The sequence below is a fragment of the Homarus americanus genome, unplaced genomic scaffold (genome assembly GCF_018991925.1).
Source record: "Homarus americanus isolate GMGI-L3 unplaced genomic scaffold, GMGI_Hamer_2.0 scaffold31037, whole genome shotgun sequence".
NCBI classification, from domain to species: Eukaryota; Metazoa; Arthropoda; class Malacostraca; order Decapoda; family Nephropidae; genus Homarus; species Homarus americanus.
The window spans coordinates 26,830,842-26,846,684 of NW_024722227.1; the positions used below are offsets into that span (position 1 = coordinate 26,830,842).

The 15,843-nt window shown below is 43.0% G+C and overlaps 1 protein-coding gene across 1 annotated transcript in view; it reads right to left on the reverse strand.

Moving 5' to 3' along the window:
• The window catches only part of LOC121862456 (adhesion G protein-coupled receptor B1-like), a gene marked incomplete in the record, with an annotated part of 54,079 nt that overhangs the window by 7,952 nt on the left and 30,284 nt on the right, over nucleotides 1–15,843 (reverse strand). Inside the window, 2 exon segments of the mRNA XM_042360757.1 lie at nucleotides 3,833–4,048; nucleotides 10,383–10,493. Coding sequence (XP_042216691.1) covers nucleotides 3,833–4,048; nucleotides 10,383–10,493 — 327 coding nt within the window.

The following is a 15,843-nucleotide window of genomic DNA, read 5'->3' on the forward strand; positions in this document are numbered from 1 at the left end:
CTTCACCCGCCCCTTCCTCCTTCCACCCGCCCCTGTCACTCCTTCCTCCCCTTCCCCTGTCACCTTCACCCCGCCCCTTCCTGTCACTCCTTCCACCCGCCCCTTCCCTGTCACTCCTCCCGCCCCTTCCCCTGTCACTCCTTCACCCGCCCTTCCCTGTCCTCCTTCACCCTTCCACTCCGCCCCCTTCCCTGTCAATACCCTTCTTTCTCCCAGTCTCCCTTCCCTGTCACTCCTCTCCACCTGCCCCTTCCTGTCCTCCTTCCCCCGCCCTTCCCTGTCACTCCTTCCCTGCTCCCTTCCTGTCAATTCTTCCACCTGCCCCTGTCCCTGCTCACCCTTCCACACCTGCTTCCCCTGTCACTTCCTTCACCCGCCCCTCCTTGGGTCACCCGCCCCTTCCTGTCACTCCTTCCCCTGTCCCCCTTCCCTTCCCTGTCACTCCTCCCGCCCCTTCCCCTGTCACTCCTTCACCCTTCCCTGTCACTCCTTCACCGCCCCTTCCCTCACTCCCTTCCTCTCTCACTCCTCCGCCTTCCCTGTCACTCCCCACCTGCCCTTCCCTGTCCTTCCTGTCTCCCTTCTCCTTCCCTGTCCTTCCTCCCCGCCCTTCCCCTGTCACTCCTTCCCCACTCCCTTCCCTCCTCACTCCTTCCTCCCGCCCTTCCTGTCCCTCCTTCACCCGCCCCTTCCCTGTCACTCCTTCTCCCGCCCCCTTCCCTGTCACTCCTTCACCCGCCCCTTCCTGTCACTCCTTCACCCCTGCCCTTCCCTGTCCCACGCCTCTCATCTGCCCTTCCCCAGCCACCTTCCTGCCCCCCTTCCTCCTGTCACCCTTCCCTTCCCTCCTGTCCCCCTTCACCGCCCCTTCCCTGTCCTCCTTCACCCGCCCTTCCCTGTCCTCCCTTCTCCCGCCCCTTCCCTGTCCTCCTCTCCCCCCTTCCCCTGTCTCTCCTCTCCCCTCCTGTTTGCCATATGACTGGTCAGATAAAAATGCCTTTATTTACAATTAATAGCTTGTTTTTTTTCTTTCCTAATCTGCACACATGATCTGTTATGATAATGTGTCCTTGTTTTGTGTGTTGAGTGTGTGTTGGAGAGTGTTGAGGGAGGTTGAGAGTGTGTTGGAGGGAGTGTGTTGAGGGAGTGTGTTGAGAGAGGTGTTGAGGGAGTGTGTTGAGTGTGTTGAGGGAGGTGTTGAGGGAGTGTGGCTGAGGGAGTTTGTTGAGGGAGTGTTGTTGAGGGAGTGTGTTGAGGAGTGTGTTGAGGGAGTGTGTTGAGGGAGTGTTGAGGGAGTGTTGGAGGGAGTGTGTTAGAGGGAGTGTGTTGAGGGAGGTGTTGAGGAGTGTGTTGAGGGAGGTGTTGAGAAGGGGTGTTGGAGGGAGTGTTGAGTGTTGAGATTGTTGAGTGGAGTGTTGAGGAGTGTTGAAAATATGTGTATGTTGAAGTGTGTTGAGAAATGTGTGAGAATATGTGTTGAGAGAGAGAGAGAGAGAGAGAGAGAGAGAGAGAGAGAGAGAGAGAGAGGTAGAATAACGCCGCCCTGGTGAATTGTTTTTCTCGTCCTGGTCTGCGTGTTGTTGGCGTGGGCGTGGAATGTTTCAGGATGACGAGCGTGGAGAGAAAGGGTCTAGATATTGCGTGGAAAATGTGGAGATGATGTGTTGGGGGGGTGTGGGGTTGGGGGGTGGGGGGTCGTGGGGGAAATCCTGAGGGTCGTGGGGAAAAATCCTGAGGGTCGTGGGAGAATTGCCAGTAGTACGGGAAGATTGTGACTGACGTGGGGAAAATGGGTGGGTTTAAACGTTATTTGCTCACCACTAAAGAGAAAGAAAGTAAATATTAATACAACTAGAGACAGACAGACAGACAGACAGACAGACAGTATATTCACACCGTCAAATAGAAATCACAGGGTAAAAAAAATTCTCAGTTTTGATTGGTTGATAGGATACACTTTTCAGCCAGCCATAACCAATCACCGAGTTAGGAAAACAATAGATGATATGATAACAATATGGGTCAGGGTGAGTGTGTTCTTCTACCCAAAATGGCGTCAGTGATTTTTTTTTCGTTTCGTCTATGTTATCATTTATCAATAAGCTTATATATTTATTTATTTATTTGTTTATTTACTCCATTGTGTCGTATTTATTTATTTATTGTCTTTAATTCTGGTTTTTATTCATCTGTTTAATCATAAATTTAGTGATACATAATTTATTTAGTCATATTTATTTACTTTCGTATATATCATGAATCAATACTTCTTACATATAAAATTATAATCACATATAAACATATTTAAATAAACTTTAAGTCATAAACACACATAAACGTACATAAACACACATAAATATGTTAACATTACCCTGTCGTATATAGAGAATTTAAACCCCTTTAAAAACTCCGGGAAATTGAATCAAAATCCTATTCTTGGTGCACATAATGGCTTCTGAACCTACTTATGAATACGATTCCATTCCTCTATAGCCCCTGCCGGCACCAGCGCGAGTATAGATGACTCAATTTACATGATGTTATGTAGGGTTCATTCGCCTTTGTGCTTATACTTATTTCACTGGATGATTAAAGGACCTAACCTAACCTAACCTAACCTAACCTAACCTATTTAAACTCTAACCTAATCTATCCAAACCTAACCTAATCTAACCCTCCATGCAGGGATAAGGTGGTTAATCCTCAGGTGATTCTTCTCATTGTTGTTTCGATACTCTGGTGGTGATGTGCTTTTGTTTTTATGTATATTTTATTAAGGTCTTGGTTTATTCACGGTTCTTTTGTTTATATATTTATAGAAAAGAGTTTTTATTATACATGTAAGCGCGCGCGTTCATAACTCACCCGCGTTCTACGAGAGAGAATCATGTTCACGTTAAGGTTCTAAAGTGAACTCCCATGACTAGACTTTACGAGTTATTATATCAGGAATGATTTATTGACGTCAACGTTCTCTCTCCCCTGTGCGTTCATCTCTCACCCGCGTTTTGTGACTGAGTTTTTGTTTGTAAGTTGAGGAGGAACTGATGTCATGGTGGATGGAGTCAAGGGTGAGGGCGCCATAAAACTCTTCCTCACCTGAGCTGCTTTTATTTTATTGGTCTCTCTCTCTCTCTCTCTGTCTCTCTCTCTCTCTCTCTCTCTCTCTCTCTCTCTCTTTCTCTGTTTTATGTCTGATCCCTCCTACCACCAATCACATTACTTCTTGGGTTAATCGAGATTTTTCATTGGCTCTCTCCATCATAAACTCTCTATATAACCCCCCAGGATCATGACTAATAAAACATCTCGTTGTACAATCCGTGATCTCCATTGGTTCCCTGACTTATAAGCTCTCTTCGTATACCCTCCTACTACCAGCACCTCCCACCAATGAAATTACACTTGGGGATAAGTCAAGATTTTTCATTGGATCGTCCTTCGTTCCCCCCTCGTCCCTCCCCCCATAATCTATGGTCTTTAAGACTCCTTAAGTCCCCAGCAATTGCAGCTTCTCCACCAATGAAATTACCCCCTGGGATGAATCAAGACTTTTCATTGGTTCTGTGCTTGCCTTAAGTCAGGGCCGCCACACTCCCAGCGACACTTTACGACGTGTATCCCGGCGGTGTGTGTTTACAAGTGAGAAATTTATTGTTGGTTCCGGCGCCGTCGACGAGTGATTGTTTATTTCTCAGCTTTCCAGGAGGCAGAAATTTTGTTTTCACTCTATCTCCCTCTCTCACCACCCCCCCCCCCCTCTCCCCTCTCTCTCTCTCTCTCTCTCTCTCTCTCTCTCTCTCTCTCTCTCTCTCTCTCCAACAATACTCACGAGGCAAGCGCTGACGAGGGCTGCAGCACAGTCAAGGGCGAGGGACTGGTCATCCTCAAGAGCAACCACCGCCAAGAACCAGCTCACCCCCTCGAGTGGCAACAGGGAGACGGCGCCTCTGAGGTCACGCTTGTGTCGGGTCATGACCTCGTGTTTGATGCCGTCACGCATGTCTAGTAGCACCTTCTGCGCCGCCACACACACCCCGGCGTTCACCTGACGAGGACGAAGAAGAGAACGTAATGGGTTAGTTAGAATGGACAAGGCGTTCATTTTGTGTTAGAAGACAACAGAAGGGTTTAATTTCATCCCATCCAGGCGTTCACTAAACAAGGGAAGGAACGTAATAAATTAAATAGGAGAAATGTGGCGTTCATTATGTGGTAGAAGAGAGAGAGAGAGAGAGAGAGAGAGAGAGAGAGAGAGCCACTTGACACGAAGCCGAAGCCAGAGCCGTCACACGAACACACACCGCCACGTACCATATAAACATGGACCCGTCTCGCTCCTCTCTTCGTTCCCTTATAACATCGTCACAGTGAGTCCTATCTGCTGTCCTCGGGGAAATCCTGTCCACCGTGTCTATAGGATTCTGTACCCAGGAGACCCCACACACCATTGATTTCATAGGATTTTGAGAGTATAATCCTTTAACCTTAAGGGGGTTTTCAAGATAGGATTGGATTCCCCCCCCTTTAAGATAAGTTCGGATTTCTTATACTATCTGGAAACCTTTTTATTTTGACCTTAATTTTTTTTTAATATATGAGATTCCAATACATTGTTTTTATTTGTATTTATTTTGATCAATAAAAGTAATCATGTAGAATTTGAGGTAAGCAGATAAAGTGTGTGTGTGTGTGTGTGAGAGAGAGAGAGAGAGCACTAGACCTCACATTAAGACCTTCAGCCAAGCCAATAAAAAATTTAGTTCAATATTTCCCCCCATTCTTACGAGACTCATATTTATGATTAATAATACCAGAGGTGACCTGACCTTATGGTGCTGACCTCACCACTAATTATCCTCCTCTTCTTCCTCTGGGCTTTCATTCTTGATTCTTTTACTTCTCTTTTTCTTTTATTTTTCCTCCTTATTCTTTGTTTTATTCGTATTTGACTTTATTTATGTCTTTCTAATTCCTTATTCTTAATGCTCTTATTTTTTTTCCAATTACTTAATTTTGCTTACTTCATTTTCCTCCTTTTTTTTTTATTTTGTCTTTATCTTGTTGTTCTCTCTCTTCTCTCTCTCTCTCTCTCTCTCTCTCTCTCTCTCTCTCTCTCTCTCTCTCTCTCTCTCTCTCTCTCTCTCTCTCTCTCTTCCATCCCAACTTGACCTTCAACAGTAAAAAAAAATCACGCTGGGGTGGTTATGGTGACGCTCTATCTATCTATCTATCTAACTATCTATCTATCTATCTATCTATCTATCTATCTATCATCTACAAGGTGTTTGGACATATGTTTCATAATTCTGGTATGTAATCCTGAAACATACATGAGGGTAAATGACCTTACTTTACTGTCAGTACTCCATAGTTTCAGAGTTATAACACGTGGCAATTAGGGTTAGAATGTGATCAAATCTATGGAGTATAAATTAAGTATTGAGTGTTGCTATATTTACAATCTGATGTGGATTCTACAGTACATGTTCAAAGTGACTGCCGTACATGTTCAAGGTGATTGCCGTACATGTTCAAAGTGACTGCCGTACATGTTCAAGGTGACTGCCGTACATGTTCAAAGTGACTGCCGTACATGTTCAAAGTGACTGCCGTACATGTTCAAGGTGACTGCCGTACATGTTCAAAGTGACTGCCGTACATGTTCAAATTGACTGCCGTACATGTTCAAAGTGACTGCCATACATGTTCAAATTGACTGCCGTACATGTTCAAAGTGACTGCCGTACATGTTCAAAGTGACTGCCGTACATGTTCAAAGTGACTGCCGTACATGTTCAAAGTGACTGCCGTACATGTTCAAATTGACTGCCGTACATGTTCAAAGTGACTGCCGTACATGTTCAAAGTGACTGCCGTACACATTCAAAGACTCCAGGTGTGTTGTGCCACAAGCATTCTGGCACTGTCTTGTACTCGGCACCACAGTTCCTCATGAGTCGGGACCTCTGTAGCACACACTTTGCTTTTAACGTGACCTCACAATTAGAGGGGTTTTGGGTCAGGTGATCAAGGTGGCCGTGGAACAGATTACCCAACATTTAGGAATTCCATTGTTACTCGAGCAAAATGAACTGAGGCGCCATCATGCATATACAGTACCATAGTTGTTGACGTATCCTGATGGGCACATCCTCAAGCATCACTGGCAAGATGTTCTCAAGAATATGTAGGTTTGTTTCACCTGATGAGATGTATGTCTCATTATGTGGGTTGTCAACAGACCCACTCGACTGGTACCGCTTACCTGTACTTTAAATAGGTCTTGATACCATATGTTTTATGTCCATAGACTTGTTGCAGTCCTCCCCTACTCAGTTGTGTGGTATAACTCTGAAACTATTGGGTATTGACACTACAGTATGGTCATTTATCCTTATGTATGTCTCAGGAATATATACCAGAATTATGAAATGTATTTCCATAACACCTTGTAGATAGTTCAGGCCGTCTTATTCATGTGACCTATAAGTGGAAAAACGCTTACGCTATATAAAGACAAATGCACCAACAAGGACCAACGACAATTAAAAAAAAGCAAAAAACAATGACAACTCAACTAAAAAACAACAACAATAACAGGTACAAAGGACAACAACAATAACAGGTACGAGGCTAGACGGGGATTCCCCTCAGGTGATAGTAAACAAAGAAATGAGATTCACATGTTTTTTCTTCTTTAAAGTGATATAAGACCTGAGTGTTATATGTTTACTTCCTGGCTACCTTCCTTACCCTCTTCCTCCCCCTCACCCTCTTCCTCCCCCTCACCCACTTCCTCCCTCTCACCCTCTTCCTCCCTCTCACCCTCTTCCTCCCCCACCCTCTTCCTCCCCCACCCTCTTCCTCCTCCCCACCCTCTTCCTCCCTTCCCCACTCCTCTTCCTTCCCCCTCACCCTCTTCCTCCCCCCACCCTCTTTCCTCCCCCACCCTTCCTCCCTCTCTTCTTCCTCCCCACCTTCCTCCCTCACCCCTCCTCCCTCCCACCCTCTTCCTCCCCTCACCCTCTTCCTCCCTCCTCACCTCTTCCTCCCCCCCCTCTTTTCTCCTCCCCTCACCCTCTTCCTCCCTCTCCCCACCCTCTTCCTCCCCCACCCTCTTCCTCCCTCACCCACTTCCTCCCTCCTCACCCTTCTCCCTCCCCTCACCTCTTCCCTCCCTCTCACCTCTCTTCCTCCCCTCACCCTCTTCCTCCCTCACCCCTCTTCCTCCCCTCACCCTCTTCTCCTCCCCTCCCTCACCCTTCCTCCCCTCTACCCTCTCCTCCTCTCACCCTCTTCCTCCCCTCACCCTCTTCTCCTCCCTCACCCTCTCTTCCTCCCTCCCCCTCACCCTCTCCTCCCCCTCACCCTCTTCCTCCCCTCACCTCTTCTCCCTCACCCTCTTCCTCCTCACCCTCTTCCTCCTCACCCTTCCTCCCCTCACCCTCTCTTCCTCCCTCACCTCTTCCTCCCTCACCCTCTTCCTCCCTCTCACCCTCTTTCTCCTCCCTGTAGCCTCCTCTTCTTCTTTTTCTCCCTCTGTTCTCTTTATCATTACACGTTCTCCATCCTTCATCCCTCCTTGCTTGTCACTTGTTTACTCTGTCGTTCTCCTCTCCTCCCTCCCCTTCCACATTACGTTCTCTCTTCCCTCCCTCTCACTGAACACACACCACACACACACATTAATGATCGAAACAACAACAAAACAGAACTCACCCCCAAAACATTAATTATCTTAAAACAAACAAACAAACAAACAAACATAAACTCCTCTCAAGAAAAAAACAAATTAATGGCCCTTAAACAAACAAAATATCCAACAACAGACCTCCAACCATAAAACACAAGACCTTCCCCACAAACACACATACATTAATGAGCTGTAAAACACACATAAAACAGATATAAAACAGGACACCAGAGAGAAGGACAAGGACCAATATTCTTCCCTTCCAACCAGGAGTCATCCAGGGCGATTTGGTAATGGTTTTCCGATACCAAGACAAAAAGACCAATTTGTGGTTGTTGTTATGAGTAATGGTTGAGGTGATGTATAAGTGATGGTATGATTGTGGTGATGTGTGGTGATTTGTGATGATGATGGTGGTGGTGATTAGGTGATGGTGAAGAAGGTGATGTGGTGGTGATTTATGATGGTGTGGTGGTATGATGGTGGATGGTGTGGTGGTGATGGGTGATGGTAGTGGTGGTGATGTGGTGGTGATGGTGGTGATGATGGAGTGGTGGTGATGGTGTAGATGGTGATGGTGATGGTGGTGATGATGATGGTGGATTTATTGGTGATGGCGGTAATGGTGAAACGATGGTATGATGGTGATAATGGTGTGATGGTGATGATATGGTGTAATGATAGTGATGATGATATAGTAATTGTGAGTGATGACGATAGTGATGGTAGTATGGATGGTGATGATAATATGGTTGAGGTGATGGCAGTATGGGTGTAGTGATATGATTGAGGGTGATGATGATAGTGAGTGATAACGAGCATAAATGATAGTGATGATAAATGATAATGATGAAGGATGATAAGTGAGAGTGATGATAATTGATAGTGATGGTATGGATGACTGGTAGCCTGGTTGATGACACTTAGGTGAGGAATAACCAGGAAATCGATAGCGCAAAATATTCCAACGAGTGCTTTATTGAAGGCTTGGTTGTGACTGCCACCACTGCAACAACCACCATTACCACCACAACAACAGCCACCACTACAACAACAACAACACCACCACTACAAGAACAAGAACAACAACAACAACAACAGCAACAACAACAACAACAACAACAACAACAACAACAACAACAACAACAACAACAACAACCACCTCACCACCACCACCACCCACCACCACCACCACCACCACCACCACCACCACCACAACAACAACAACAACAACAACAACAACAACAACAACAACAACAACAACAACAACAACCACTACAACAACAACAACAACCACCATTACCACCACCACCACCACAGCACCATTACCGCACAACCAACCACCACCATACAACAACAACCACCATTACCACCACCACCACCACAACAACCACCATTACCCACCACAACAACAACAACAACAACAACAACAACAACCACTACCACAACAACAACAACCACCATTACCACCACAACAACAACAACAACCACCAATACAACAACAACCACCACCACAACAACAACAACAACAACAACAACAACCACCACTACAACAACAACCACCCACCCATACAACAACAACAACAACAACAACAACCACCGCACACTACCAACAACAACAACAACACCACCACAACAACAACAAAACACCCACCATCACCAAAAACAACAATAATAAAAACAACAACAACGTACCGCCACTGCTACAACAACAACAACAACAATACCACCATAACCAACAACCCACCCACAACAACAACAACAACATTACCATTACCTGCACCACCAAACAATAACGCCATCCACTGCAACATTACCACCCATAAAAATAATGTATCAACAAGAAGCAAGACAATAACTACACAAATAACAATGCTAACCAAACAACAACAACAACAACAACAATACTAACAAAACGGTGATAACAACAACGAAAGTGTAATCTTATGTGTTTGGTTGGACAAAACAACTATATATTTGAACACTGTAAATTGTAAGAGGTGTCGTATATTTCTTGTATGTATGTATGTATGTATGTATGTATGTATGTATGTATGTATGTATGTATGTATGTATGTATGTATGTATACTTTTACGGTGAACACTTTATATCACACGGACATTATCTATCTATCTATCTATCTATCTATCTATCTATCTATCTATCTATCTATCTATCTAAAATGCCACTCTTAGCTAACAGTTACCACCACCACCACCACCACCAGCAAAAACACCCCCCTCCGGTGGCAACACCTGTGACATAACAGCAGCAACACTTTAAGTCAAACACAACACAGGATCTTTTTCCTCCTTGGGTCAACAGTGGCACTCCTTCCTGAGCCAACACAGGGGCCATTCACGGTGCCATTATGGAGCCTTTCAGGGGAGCCCTTCTGACCCTCAGCCCTTTATGCTAGTGGGATTAATTTTACAAACACTATTACAGGTTCTACATACAGGTACTCGTGTAATTACAGGTACAGAAACATTTGTGACTTATTAATATAAATGACTCACCACTATGACTCAGTAGTATAAGTGACTACCAGTGTAAGTGACTCACCAGTATAAGTGACTCACCAGTATTAGTGTTTACACCAGTATTAGTGACACACCAGTATAAGTGACTCACCAGTATAAGTGACTCACCAGTATAAGTGACTCACCAGTATAAGTGACTCACCAGTATTAGTGTACACACGGGCACTATGAAGGATACCAACATGCCCCGCTCGACAGACATCCAGCAGTATCTCCGAGTTTCATACCCGTTGGGGTTTACCACGTACGACACCTGTGGGCAAGAGGGGCAATGGTTAGTGTTAGGGGCAAGAGGGGCAATGATTACTGTTAGGGAAAGAGGGCAATGGTTGGTGTTAGGGGCAAGAGGGGCAATGATTACTTTTAGGGGCAAGAGGGGCAATGATTACTGCTAGGGGCAAGAGGGGTGATTACTGTTAGGGGAAGAGGGGCAATGATTACTGCAGGGGCAAGAGGGAATGATTACTGTTAGGGACAAGAGGGCAATGATTGCTGTTAGGGGCAAGAGGGGCAATGATTACTGTTAGGGACAGAGAGGACAATGATTACTGTTAGGGGCAAGAGGGATAATGATTGGTGTTAGGGGGAAGAGGGCAATGAGTTGGTGTTAGGGGCAAGAGACAATGATTACTGTTAGGGGCAAGAGGGCAATGATTACTGTTAGGGGCAAGAGGGGCAATGATTACTTTTAGGGGCAAGAGGATAATGATTGCGGTCAGGGTAGTGTGAATATTATTAAAGGGCAAAATGGTAAATATTTATATTTAAAGGGCAAGGGAGAGGGCAATATCATAGTGCTCGAGCATATAGAGCACTAATGTATAAACAAGAAAGGGCAATAAATTGGCTTTTAAGGGCAATGGAGAAGATATATTACTGGATTAGTTAACAACTTAGTGTAAATTATGTTCATTGAGAGTAACAAACTTAGGTTAGGTTAACATTACTCTCTCTCTCTCTCTCTCTCTCTCTCTCTCTCTCTCTCTCTCTCTCTCTCCTCTCTCTCTCTCTTTTTTCTTGCTTTTATCATTATTTTATTGATCTTTCTTCTTTTCATATTATTATTATTATTATTATTATTATTATTATTATTATTATTATTATTATTATTATTATTATTATTATTATTATTTTGTTGTTATTGTTGTTGTTGTTGTTGTTGTTGTTGTTGTTTGTTGTTGTTGTTGTTGTTGTTGTATTAATATTATTATTATTATTATTATTATTATTATTATTATTATTATTATTATTATTATTATTATTATTATTATTATTATTATTATTATTATTATTAATTTTCTATCTTCATGTCATCACCAGATTACTTTCCTCGGTGAGTCACAATAATACCTCCAATTGAACTTTCTCTTTTTTGCTTTCTCTTTTTGGTCTCATTTAGTTAGCTTTCTTTCTCCTTCTACCAATTAATTCTCCATCTTCTTGCCACTTCTTCCTTGCGTCTCCATTCCTTAAATTTAACTCTTCGTCGAGAGAGAGGAGGATGGGGAGGGAGAAAGGAAGAGGATGAGGAGAATGGAAGGGAAAAGATAACGGAAGAAATAATAATTAATAGAGTTACAATTATCAGGGAAAGAAAGTTGGAAAAAAAGAGATAATTGATAAACAGAGGAGACAGGAGAGATATGAAGAGATAAATCTGTATAAAAGAAAAATGAAACGAAATGGTACAAGTGATTTGGAGATAGATAGATATTTTCCATTTATTTCCAACTCAGTTTGAATCTCTCTCTCTCTCTCTCTCTCTCTCTCTCTCTCTCTCTCTCTCTCTCTCTCTCTCTCTGGGGATGAGAATACAAATAAAGGTGAAGAGAGGAGGAAAGGAAAAGGGAGGAGGAAGAAGAAATTTTGGGAGGTGGAGGAGAAGGAGAAACAGAAATAAGAGGGAGGGATAGAAGTAGGAGAAGAAGGAAGGAAAGAAAGAAAGAAGGAGGCAGAGAAGAAAGTCAATTCAGCAGCCTCACCTCGTTATGAAGGATAAACAGTTGTGCTGATTGGCTGTATACGTGTTAATAGACCCTTCTTGCTCGGGGGTGGGGGGGTCCTTTCTCGATTAATGACGTTAAAATCCTATTCTCGGTTCTAATGGCGGCCGTTTGTTATTTATTCTCAGTTCCTATTGGTCGTTTGTTACTTATACTCAGTTCCTGTGGTCATCTGTAACCTATTCTCAGCTCAATTGGTCGTTTTATTACTTATACTCAGTTCTATTGGTCGTCTGTTACCTATTCTCGGTTCCTATTGGTCGTTCGTTACCTATTCTCATCTATTGGTCGACCCATGTCTATTCTCAGCACCCATTGGTCCCCTTTCGCTCATTCTCATTTATTTTGGCCGCTACCGGAATTCTCAACTCCCATTGGTGCCCTTCGCTTCCAATTCTCAACTCCTATTGGTTGGTATCGAGGGTATAGGCGGGGGCTTTATACCGCCCTACACAATAACCTTATAAGAACCGTGCCTTCAGCGAGCCATCAACGTAATCGAATCACTATGAAGGCGCGGCCGTTCCCAGTACAGGTCGATAATCAAGATCCCCAGGTCGTTTATGGCAGAGCAATGAGATACAGGCGCTGAATAATCGAATCAAATGAATCTTTAGATGAGTCGTGCCCAATAGACGTACAGTAGCCTACATGCCGACGCGGTAATGGAATCGCGTGGGCCTTAATGGTGAGACAGGGGGTGGGGGTCGTGCTGAATATCAGATAATCAGGAAACATATGAGTCAACCTTTCTCTATTATGAATCGTATCGTATATGTATGTTATCGGTTAATGGGATCGTCTTCCTGTCATCGGCAGAGTAAAAGGAATTTTCAAAGATCCGATAAAATTGACGTTAATGACTGTATTACCATATTGATACACAGGTGACGCAGTGGTTCATCCTGGAGGTAGGGTAGGGTAGGGTAGGGGTTAGGTGAGGGTAGAGTAGGGTAGGGTAGGGTAGGGGTAGGGTAGGGTTAGGTGAGGGTAGGGTAGGGGTAGGGTAGGGTAGGGTTAGGTGAGGGTAGGGTAGGGTTAGGTGAGGTAGGGTAGGGTTAAGTTGAGGAGTAGGGTAGGGAGTAGGGTAGGGGTGGGTAGTGTAGGGTTAGGTGAGGGGTGGGGGTAGGGTAGGGTAGGGTAGGGGGTAGGGGGTATTAGGGTGGATTGGGGTGGGATGGGTTCTCTCTTCATTCAAAAGAAGGAAAGTGCGAAAGAAAACAAAATGGAAGAAAAAAGATAATCAAGACGAACTACAATAATAATAAAGACGCCAGAGAGAGAGAGCAGCACCCCAGCGTAATTAAAAACAATGACCCTTTATTCTCTCTTGAGTACAATTAGATAAGGGATAGAATCCCTCCCTTCCTCCTTCCTCCATCCTCCATCTCCTACATCCTCCCCCCCTCCCCTCCCTCCATCTCTCCCTTACTTCCCTCCCCTCTCTCCCCTCCCTCCATCTCTCCATGCTTCCCTCTGCACTCTCCCTTTCCCCTCGTTCCCTCCCTACCCTCACACAAAAGAAGAAAAAATTTCTCTCTCCACCGTAAAATGCCTTTGATGAGCCGACCAGCAGATTTTTATTCTTTAGGAATAACTCAGTTAATGTTCTCTCTCTCTCTCTCTCTCTCTCTCTCTCTCTCTCTCTCTCTCTCTCTCTCTCTCCTTTATTTCTCTCAGTCATTCCACATTTACTCGGTCTCTCCTTTCTGTGTGTGTGTGTGTGTGTGTGTGTGTGTGTGTGTGTGTGTGTGTGTGTGTGTGTGTTTTAGTAAGGCATCAACATCTTACTAGCACTTTATCTCTTTAAAAATAGTTCAAATACATCAAGTGACTGTTATAAAGAAAGAAAATAGAGAGGGTAATCACCACTAATGGGACGTCACCTTACAGAAGTCATCAATTACCACAAGACGTTCATATAATTGAGTCTGTTCAGGTCAAATGGATCCCAGTCCACATGCACCATTAACAGACTGTAGGACCCATTAACAGACTGTAGGACCATTAACAGACTGTAGGACCATTAATAGACTGTGGGACCCATTAACAGGCTGTGGGACCATTAACAGACTGTAGGACCCATTAACAGACTGTAGGACCCATTAACAGACTGTAGGACCATTAACAGACTGTAGGACCCATTAACAGACTGTATGACCCATTAAAGACTGGAGGACCTATTAAAAGACGCTGGAGGACCTATTAAAAGACTGAAGGACCCATTAAAACTGAAGGACATTAAAAGACTGGAGGACCTATTAAAAGACTGGAGGACCCTATTAAAAGACTGGAGGACCTATTAACAGACTGGAGGACCTATTAAAGACTGGAGGACCTATTAAAAGACTGGAGGACCTATTAAAAGACTGGAGGACCTATTAAAAGACTGGAGGACCTATTAAAGACTGGAGGACCTATTAAAAGACTGGAGGACCCACTGTAATTTTGATCAGCGAATTCTAAACCCTAAATTTTGCTAGTAATCATATAACAAATGTATAACTTATATAATTACTCTATATAACATTGAGTAATGAAGAGATAATCTTACAAAGCGATTAAGGTAGAACGGTTATATCTTATATAATTAGTTGGTAATGGAGCAGCTACCAAACAGGAAGACTACCGCCTGGGAAGATATTGGAAGCATAATGTGTTCTAATGGTAGACCCTGCTGCCATATGTGACCAAGTCCCAGGTTGATGATCGACTTTCTGCCTCATGTACACACAACTTTGGGGTCTCAATTGTTTCTCTTAATATTGACAACACAACTTACATATATTGTTTCTCATTCGATCTTTTTCATTTTGTGTTATGGTTCTTTATTATTATTATTATTTTTATTATTATTATTATTATTATTAATTATTATTATTATTATTATTATTATTATTATTATTATTATTATTATTATTATTATTATTATTATTATTATTATTATTATTATTATTATTATTATTATTATTATTATTATTATTATTATTATTATTATTATTATTATTATTATTATTATTATTATTATTATTATTATTATTATTATTATATAATACTGTATATGATCCCCAAGGAACATAGTGAAATGTGGGTGGTTGTAAACCATGAGTTTCTGCCTCTTGTACACAATTGCAGGGTCTCGATAGTTATTATTATTATTATTATTATTATTATTATTAGTATTATTATTATTATTATTATTATTATTATTGTTATTATTATTATTATTATTATTATTATCATTATTATTGTTGTTTTTTGTTGTTGTTGTTGTTTTGTATCAGGCCCCGATGTGGGTCAGTGACCTGTGCTTGGTGGGCTAATCCCATCGTAAACTGTTCTTGTAGCTTCTGATTATGTAGATTATGAGTATTTGGGTTCACTTCATAGTGGGTTCACTACCCAGTGGGTTCACTTCATACTGGGTTCACTTCCTCTGGGTTCTACTTTTCATACTGGGTTAGCTTCACTCTGGGTTCTCTTCATACTGGGTTTAACTTCATTCTAGGTTCACTTCGTACTGGGTTTTTAATTATAATGGGTTCTACTGAGTTCACTTCATACTGGGTTCTAGTTATATTGGGTTCATATCATACTGGA